Source organism: Colobus angolensis, unplaced genomic scaffold, assembly GCF_000951035.1.
Source record: "Colobus angolensis palliatus isolate OR3802 unplaced genomic scaffold, Cang.pa_1.0 Scaffold106, whole genome shotgun sequence".
Taxonomy (NCBI): domain Eukaryota; kingdom Metazoa; phylum Chordata; class Mammalia; order Primates; family Cercopithecidae; genus Colobus; species Colobus angolensis.
This window is the reverse complement of record NW_012111586.1, coordinates 1,629,605-1,639,430: the sequence shown is the minus strand read 5'-3', so window position 1 is coordinate 1,639,430 and position 9,826 is coordinate 1,629,605. Positions and strand designations below refer to the sequence as shown.

The 9,826-nt window shown below is 46.0% G+C and overlaps 1 protein-coding gene across 1 annotated transcript in view; it reads right to left on the bottom strand.

The window, feature by feature from the left end:
- Positions 1-8,426, bottom strand: part of KDM4A (lysine (K)-specific demethylase 4A) — a 60,065-nt gene extending 51,639 nt beyond the window's left edge. The window contains exons 1-3 of the mRNA XM_011945575.1: positions 8,281-8,426; positions 5,338-5,514; positions 2,886-3,061 (exon numbers count right to left, since the gene is read on the bottom strand). Coding sequence (XP_011800965.1) covers positions 2,886-3,061; positions 5,338-5,475 — 314 coding nt within the window. The 5' untranslated portion in view covers positions 5,476-5,514; positions 8,281-8,426. The remainder of the gene's footprint in view (positions 1-2,885; positions 3,062-5,337; positions 5,515-8,280) is intronic.
- Positions 8,427-9,826: the final 1,400 nt, after the last annotated feature.

The following is a 9,826-nucleotide window of genomic DNA, read 5'->3' as shown; positions in this document are numbered from 1 at the left end:
ATCACTTGAACCTGGGAGACAGAGGTTGCAGTGGGCCAAGATCTCTCCACTGCACTCCAGCCTGGGCAATAGAGTGAGACTCCATCTCAAAAAAAGAAAGAAAGAAAGAAAAGAAAAGGCCTAATGTGTTAACAAAAAGGGAAGAAAGGCTGAGGAGACTGAAGCCCCTGGTGGAATTCCATGTGAGAAGCAGAAGGCAGGTGAGCTTGGTCCTCACACGTAGCAAAAATCAGACAAAAAGGATGGCAGGAAGGATATAGCCTTTCACCTGCAGAGCAAGCCACATTTCTTTGACATGCCTTTATGTAAATTCTCTCATTGGCCAGCAGTTTGGCCAGCAAGGTAGATGTTTTAAGAGTAAGGTTGGCAGGGCACAGTGGCTCATGCCTGTAATCCCAGCATTTTGGGAGGCCAAGGTGGGTGGATCATGAGGTCAAGAGATCGAGACCATCCTGGCCAACATGATGAAACCCGTCTCTACTAAAAATACAAAAATTAGCCGGGCGTGGTGGCGGGCGCCTGTAATCCCAGCTGCTCAGGAGGCTGAGGCAGGAGAATCGGCGTGAACCCAGGAGGCAGAGGTTGCAGTGAGCCGAGATCATGCCACTGCACTATAGCCTGACAACAGGGTGAGACTCCGTCTCAAAAAAAAAAAAAAAGAGGTAAGGTGTCCGCCAGATGCAATGGCTCATGCCTGTAATCCCAGCACTTTGGGAGTCTGAGGCAAGGGGATCCCTTGAGCCCAGGAGTTCAAGACCAAACTGGGCAGCAAATAATAAAAAAAATTAGCTGAGCGTGCTAACATATGGCTATACCTCCAGTTACTTGGGAGGCTGAGCTAGAAGGATCACTTGAGCCTGGGCAGTCGAGGCTGCAGTAAGTCATGACTGCACCACTGCACTCCAATTTGGGTGACACAGCGACACCGTGTCTCAAAAAACAACAGAAAGAGTTCAGTTGTCAATAAAACTAGAAGATCTCAATTACAATTGTGATAAGTCAAGTGTGATAAGTCAATGAAAAGAAGGCAAAGAGTAGAAACAAAGTGAGACCTGATGAGAGAGAGCTGATGAAGCACAGGAATGCCACCCCAGCAGGGCGAAGACAGGCAGGCACAAGACCTGGCTCTGGGCTATTAAAAGTGAAGGCGGCCGGGCATGGTGGCTCAAGCCTGTAATCCCAGCACTTTGGGAGGCCGAGACGGGCGGATCACGAGGTCAGGAGATCGAGACCATCCTGGCTAACACGGTGAAACCCCGTCTCTACTAAAAAGTACAAAAAAAAAACTAGCCGGGCGAGGTGGCGGGCGCCTGTAGTCCCAGCTACTTGGGAGGCTGAGGCAGGAGAATGGCGTAAACCCGGGAGGCGGAGCTTGCAGTGAGCTGAGATCCGGCCACTGCACTCCAGCCCAGGCGACAGAGCAAGACTCCGTCTCAAAAAAAAAAAAAAACAAAAAAAGTGAAGGCACAGTATGTGCGACAGCTGAAATCAAGGCATGTGCAAATTAAAAGGCTCAAGAAAAGAAGCAAGGGAAAAAGGAAAAACTTGTGGAAACTCAAAATTAAGGAGTCAATGGAAAGTGAGAAAATCCAAGGAAGAGGATTAGAAGGAGTGGTCAAGGCCGGGTGTGGTGGCTCACGCTTATAATCCTAGCACTTTGGGATCAAAGGTGGGCAGATCACCTGAGATCAGGAGCTCAAAACCAGCTTGGCCAACATGGTGAAACCCTGTCTCTACTAAAAATACAAAAATTAGCCTGGCATGGTGGCAGGCACCTGTAATCCCAGCTACTCGGGAGGCTGAGACAGGAGAACTGCTTGAACTCGGGAGGCGGAGGTTGCGGTGAGCTGAGATTGCACCATTGCACCATTGCACTCTGGGGAATGAGCGAGACTCCATCTCAAAAAAAAAAAAAGCAAAGATAGAGTAGTCAGAGCTGAACGAGGGAACACAAAATTTCTTCTCTGTGAATCTCAGGAAAAATGAGAACTAAACATTAAAAACAGTGGAGAAGGACCAGGCGTGGTGGCTCTTGCCTGTAATCCCAGCACTTTGGGAGGCCAAGGCAGGCGTATCACTTGAGGTCAGGAGTTCAAGACCAGCCTGGCCAATGTGGTGAAACCCTGTCTCTAATAAAAATACAAGAATTAGCCAAGCATGGTGGTGTGTGTCTATAGTCCCAGCTACTTGGGAGGCTGAAGCGGGAGAATCACTTGAACCTGGGAGACAGAGGTTGCAGTGGGCCAAGATCTCTCCACTGCACTCCAGCCTGGGCAATAGAGTGAGACTCCATCTCAAAAAAAAAAAAAAAAAAATTCCCACAACAGAGAAGAACTGAGAACAGGCCTACACAAAGAAAAGTATCTCTAAAAGAGACAAGGTACAGAGGAAGAAGAATGGAGTGACAGAAAATAGCAACCAGCTTGGTGGTTTACTCACACTTTGTTAATGTCAAAACAGAAATGAGCTAGCAGGCTGGATGGGCAGTGAGAAATTCCAGCACAATTAAACACAGAACATCCCAAGAGAAAGGAAGTGGAACCAAAGCACTTTTGATGAGCAGGTGGTTATCAATACCCAGCAAAAGCTCCTTGTGCACCACCTCCAACTTTCTCCTTGCAACTTTAGAGTCAGAAAATGATTCTACTTCTGATGGAAAAACAATGGGATTTGTTGATATAAACAGGAACAGGTTTAGACTGAGACACAGTCCTGAGAGGAGGAAATGCTTCCATAAAAAAAGCAGAAAGGGAGACAGCTAGAACAGAGCTGTCCTACTGAAAACACTGTTCATCAGGACAGCAGCAGCCCTAGATCTAGATGCTAGGAGGATGAGACACCAGGGTCCTAGATGGTATGTCAGGTAAGAAAGGGTTTCCACTCACTTATCGCTATTGGCTATCTTGCGGAACTCTCGAACAGTCATGGCTTTCTTCTGTATGTTGTATTGAGTAAAGAGGCCAGACTGCCCCGTCACCAGCTGTTGGATGGGGGCAGGAATGACCAAATCATCAATGTCATCATAGGATGCTCGTGGCTTCCACTCTTTTGGAGGAACAACCTGAAGGGAACACAAGAAACAAAAAGACAGATGAGAAACCTGGCAAGCCAGTCAGACACCAGGAAGCATGTAGTTACCAGCCAACCTAACAGTCAATTTTACTAGACAGTTACTTTGATTGACCCACATTCACCAAAACACAGTAAGTCACAGGCATGCTAATCCTGATCCACTTTTGCCACCAACCAGCTGCCTAACTGCAATAACCTAAGGTAAGTAACACTTGTTCCCAGCTTCAGTATCTTATTCAGTATCTTATCAGAGACTGAAGAGTTGCTTCTCTCTCAATCTCATAGACCAGTGCTCTCTTTAAAAAAATCACAAACACAATTTTACTTGATTTGGTCGACTCTATACTTGTACAGAATTTCCTTTTTTCACACACTAGATTACAATTTACTTACAAAGAAGCATAACATTCTTAAAAATCTAATCATGAAGCCAGGCACAGTGGCTCATGCCTGCAATCCCAGCACTTTGGGAGGCCGAGGCAGGTGAATCACCTGAGGTCAGAGTGTGAGATCAGCTTGGCCAACATGGTGAAACCCCATCTCTACTAAAAATACAAAAATTAGCCTGGCGTGGTGGCGCTCAACTATAATCCCAGCTATCTGGGGGGCTGATGCAGGAGAATTGCTTGAACCCGGAGGCAGAGATTGCAGTAAGCCAAGATCGCACGATTGCACTCCAGCTGGGGCAACAAGAGCAAAACTCTGTCTCAAAAAAAAAAAAAAAAATCTAATCTTTAATAGTTAAGTAAGACAGATGCACTTTATGGAATACTATACAGCTTTTTTGTTGTTGTTTAATTAGAGAGTACTGTTTCACTTTATGTAACAAGGGAGAAAACACACACACACACACACACACACACACTAGCATCTGCATAAGAACACTGAAAGGACATACAAGAAAATACTGAAAGGGAGCAAGACTCTACAGTAGCTGCCTTCCAATAGCATTCTGTTTTACTCACATAATCAAATTACCCATTCCAATAGTAATAAATTAACATGACAGTTGACATGAGAAAAAAGAAGAATGAGTTGAATCCATAACTGACCTAGAGGGAGGAATATATGTTGTTAAAAAGGAAAAAAAAAAAAAAAAAAAGAAAAAAAAGAATGAACAAACCAACACAGGAATGTATATGGCATGATGCCATTCTCTTTTAAAAACAAAACAAATAGCACTATTGTATATGTGTGTATGTTCGCATGAGCAGAGAAAGAGGTGCGGAGGGAGCTATTACCACTTAAGGAGACGGCACTGGAGAAGGTGGATGAAGATCAGCCTTTTCTTTATCTGCGTTTGAAATATTTAACTTGTAATAACCGACATTTTTTTTAGTCACTTTTTAAATCTAATAAAGTACAACCAAAAAAAGCAATGTGCTATGAAAAACTGCACTACAGGCCCTGCTATCCCCGCCTGCTGTTATTAACCCAGCAGTAGCGTATCTGCAGATAAGAGGAAAGAGGAGGAAAGAGGATGTGGTCGTCTCAAGTCTCTGGAGGCACCAGGGTCCAAGACTGGTCCTCAGCTTTGTAGCCAATGTTCTTGCTTTCTCTTTTCATATTGAAAATGTAACAAGCACATACGGTAAGAAATTCAAACAACATAAAATGGTGAAAAAAATTTCCTCCTGACTTAGACTGAGGTCCCTGCCTCTCGGTTTCTTGAGGATCTCTCCAGAAATGCAGTTCTTTCAGCTTCCAGCACTCAACCTGGTTGTGACAGAATATATGAAGAGCTGATTTGACTCAGGAAAAATAACGAATCCAACTCACAGGAGAAAGAAGTACAAACCAGAAACCAATTTCAAATTACAAGGACCAGAATACTCATGTTGGCTGGCCAGTGCATTCTCTCCCCTTGAAGAAAGTCCACATGGGAAGCCAAATTGCTACTAGAGTACTGGATGAGACTGAAATGAGAGCAAGAGAAGTCAGATGGCATAAGCACTCACTGGTAGTTCAATAACACTACAGCACCCAGCTCCACCAAGAGGGCTGAGGCACAACAGCAGCCAGGCCTGGAGACACTAGCTCTTTACCTCCCCCTTTCTGAAGATTCCAACTAGCTCTCTTCCTACCTAAAAGCAGAGATGCTTCTGATGTTAACAACGGGAATTAACTTGCAAATAGAACTGCATTCACTAAAGTCATCACCCCACCCAACTTTCAGCAAAACACAGTTCTGGCCCTTATTTAGAAAAAAAAAATCTTACTGCTGCCCTAGGTAACAAAATCATCTGAACAACCCCAGCTCCTTACCTTGGCGAGCCCTGCCCGATGAGCTCCTTGGGATTCAATGTAGGCAATGTATCTACTGAAGTTTCGGAACTCTTCCATAGTTGGATAAAAGGTCATTATCCTAGCACTGGGATTCAGAGTTTCAGACTCAGAAGCCATTTTCCCTCCTTTTTGAGGTCCCTTTAGTCAGACAGGAATCTGAAGAAACATATTAAGAGCATAAAATAATATAAAAATTAAAATTAAGCGCTGGAAACATCAATGCTGAAAACAGTAAAAGATAATATAGAAATTCAGAAGACGCAGTTAAGACTTCACACCTGGAATCTGCCTCTAGAAAAGTTATTTAGGGGCCAGGAACGGTGGCTCACGCCTGTAATCCCAGCACTTTGCAGGCACCTATAATCCCAGCTACTCAGGAGGCTGAGGCAGGAGAATCACTTGAACCCGGGAGTCTGAGGCCGCAGTGAGCCAACATTGTGCCATTGCACTCCAGATTGGGCAACAAGAGCAAAACGCCATCTCAAACCAAAAAAAAAAAAAAAAAAAAGTAAAGAAAAGTTATTTAGGGTCGGGCTGTGGTGGCTCAAGCCTGTAATCCCAGCACTTTGGGAGACAGAGGTGGGCAGATCGCTTGAGTTCCGGAGTTTGAGATCAGACTGGGCAACATAGTAAGACCCTGTCTCAAAAAATTTTAAAACATCACAACAACAACAAGTTATTTAAATAAACTAGAAATACAGATGGAAAAGGTTCTGTTTAAAAAGAAAGTGATGTATCAAAACTGCTTCACTGGATTGGATTCACTGGATTGAAACCTTATTTCAACAGAGACATTGTTATTGCAACAGGATTGCTCTTGAAAGAAAAAAAAACAGAAAATTGTTCAGCTAAAAAAAGGAAATTAATTTGGTTGTTGGTCCTATCTAATGCTAAAATGTCCATATTTTACCCTTATCCTTTCAAGCTACTCCCTTATTAACACCTTGCTAATCACTTTTCAGAGTATTAAACATAATATACTACAACTTGAAAGCCACCCACGGCTGGGTGTGGCGGCTCACGCCTGTAATCCCAGCACTTTGGGAGGCCAAGGCTCCTTCCTATGGCACAGCTAAACTGGATACCTAACAAAAGTTAAGTGGCTACAAGATAACAAAACTTAAGGGTTCAAAAGTACTTTGATATTAGTAACATGATTTTAAAACCTTTGATATTAGTAACATAATTTTAAAACCCTAAAGTGAAACTGTTCTATCTAAACCAAGATGCAGTTTCAGCGTACTTAATGAAATCAAGTTACAAACAAGTTCCATTGCACTGTACCCAGAACTCAAAGGACAAAATTTAAACTAGCAATACAGGGCAAACTTCATAACTGACTGGAGAAAGCCAAATAAATACTTTGTTTTTAGATGAGAACTTCAGCTAAGTGGGTGCATCCCCACAGCTCGGTAACACAATAGACCATCTCAACTGAAAAAAGACAAAGCATACCAGTGAAAACAGGCCATTCTAGAAGGAACACCAGTATGTCCTTTCCTTTACCCACCCTCCTCACTCAGGGTGCAGTTCTGTACCTCACTATCTGGGGCCCAAAGCTATGGCGGTTCAGTTCCAAGAGTCTCTTTGAGAGCTGGAGAGCTCAGAAAGGAGAAAACTGCTTCCAATCTACCAGAAATCTGGTTACAGCCCTGGGAGCAGCACTGTGTAAAGTAGGAGAGAAGGCAAATCCAGTTACCCGTATCTCCTAGGCTTCCTTTCCATCAAAAATAAGGCGTGTTTCTAAACAGGCGCTTTTCATGCACCTGGCAGAAACTTTGCATGGCAGGTACACTGTTATCTCTGTTTTACATACCAGGAAATTTGTCCACAGCCCACTCTTAAGTGCATCTTCCACTGCTCTATACTGCTTACATCCTCATCCCCATCTGGACTAAGTCCTTTGCAAGGGCAGCTCCAAGTATGGAGAAACCCCAAGTTTATTTAATTTTGAAGACCCTCTTAAAAAGAAAAATGAAGCCAAAATATTTTACTTTTGCAAATTGTATAAAAACATACAGTCATGTGAATACAATGTTGGGGCCCTTCTCCGGGCCTTCAAAGAGGCCCTAATGGGCTTCATCAGCCTCTGGCCCAATTCATCTTTGTATGCCTAGAACAATGCATGGCACAGAGTAGGCAATCGGTAACTGTTGAAAAACTGATTTCCTCACCCGCACCTCAATTGTTCATCCCTTCTTCAACCCTAGGATTCCCTTCCCCCAATCTATTCCCTGGGGAAAGCTCTCGTTTCATGACACCTTCCCTCCCAATCAGTAACAAAGCCTAGTGATTCAAGAACACTGGCTCCGAAGTCAAAACTCTGAATACAGATCCGGTCTCTGCCGTCTATTAGCTGTGTGACCCTGGCTGTGTGAGTTGACTGAGTCTCAGTTTCTCCACCTGTAAAATGGGGATCCCAACCCCCTGCCCTGCAGGGTCGCTGTGATTAGCTCAGATGATGCAAGCGAAACACTAAGCACTAGGCCCGGTACTTAACCACTCAATAAAGCTAGCTGTCGCTAACGACCCCCTCGGACTCCCGCACCCTTCCCTCGCAGCCGCTCCCGCGAACATCACTCCAAAGGCAGCGCACCCTGCTCCCCAAGGACCCCGAACCTCACCGCGCACAGGTTCAGCCCCTCCCGGCCCCGCCGCCTTGGCGAGTAAAGCTCCGCCGCAGGAAGAAGAAAATAAGGCCCAGAGGACCCGCCCCCCTCTCCCGACGTCCATTGGCCCTGACGATTGGAAAAGGCCAATCTCAGAACCCATTCTGGAAGGTCCTTCTCCTATTGGTCGAGAAACATGCCGATCATTCACCGCTGGAAGAACCACCCCCCATCGCCCCTCCCCCACCAAAACTCACGGTCATGGCTACAGCAGCAAAGAGCCTCAAGAATTCCAAAACCCTATGGTTCTCACCTATAGCCCAAAGCCCCGCCAGGGCTTAGGCTCAGCTCCTGCTGTCGCCACTGGCCGATCCCACTGCTTTTCCAGCAGGCGAAGGACGAAACTCCGCCTCCTCTAAAGTCTGCATCTGCGCAGCCGCACAGAGTCAACCAAGTCAAGGGTGGCTGCAAGCCACACACCAGCCAATGAGCACGCGCCGCAGCCACCTCCCAGTCCCGACCTCAGTGGGCTCAGCCTATGAGCGCCGGCTCGGGCTGTTGCCAGGAGGAAACGCTGTACCACTCGGGACCGCGGCCAGTGAGCCTCTAGCTGGATCGCGAAGCTGGCCAATCATAGGCGGGCTCCTGGCCACCCATAACTAATCAGGGTTGAAAGAAGCTAGTACCTAGAAGTGGGCCGGTCGGGTAGATGGGTAAGGGCCGTGAGGTTACTATAGGATGTCGCTAACGAAAGGATGGGCCAAAGTTTTCTTGGGATGAGTATCCTCTTTGCCTAACGTGGAAATGTGTCGGGGCCCTTAGGGGCAGCTTCCGAGCTCAGGGAGTGCTGAAAAGATGACCGTCTTGTCCCGGTTTGTCTTGGGCGTCTCGGTTTTCAAAACAAAATCCTGTGTCCTTGGAAACCCCTCATTCGCTGTCAAGCCTGGACGGGGAAGGGAGGCTGCCCTGAGGGTCATTAGGACAGACCCTGAGGGAGGCTGTCCTTAGGGTCATTAAAAAGCAGTTCCTGGCCGGGCGTGGTCGCTCACGCGTGTAATTCCAGCACTTTGGGAAGCCGAGGCGGGCAGATCACCTGAAACCGGCAGTTTGAGACCGGCCTAACCAACATGGAGAAACCCCCGTCTCTACTAAAAAAAAAAAAAAAAAAGCAAAATTAGCCCGGTGTGGTGGTGCACGCCTGTAGTCCCAGCTACTCGGGAGGCTGAGGCTTAGAATCGCTTGAACCCGAGAGGCGGAGGTTGCAGTGAGCCAAGATCGAGCCATTGCACTCCAATCTGGGCAACAAGAGTGAAACTCCGTCTCAAAAAAAAAAAAATCAGTTCCTCAGTGAGCGGGGATTTGGGGGACCATTAGGAGCAGCTCTTGGGGCGGAGAGGGGGGCATCCTGGGAATCAGAAGAGGCACTTCTGGAGGGCTGGAGGGGGACGGGGCTTCCTAGAATCATTAGGAGCGGTTCCTGAGGGGTAGTGAGTCGCCTTAAGGAGTTCCCAGAATTGTCAAGGGTGATGGGGAAGGTCAAGTAGGAAAGTAAAATACCCACAACCAGAGTCATAAAAAATGTACAAAATTACCATGGGTGAGTAATGGGGTAGTGCCCTGGAAAGAGCTATATGGAGTCAGGCCTGTGTTCAAAACTAGTAACTTTGCTGAGCCTGGGAGTTCACATCAATACAATGGAAAAAATAATGCCTCGCGGATTTTGTAAAGATGAGAGTTAATGAATGTTGCCAAAAAGAACATATTACATAGAATGCTATGGACTTGTGGTATGGACCAATCATGATTTCTGCGTCAGGCTGGGTACATGCCTACTGAAAAAAAAAAGTGTTAAAAAAAAA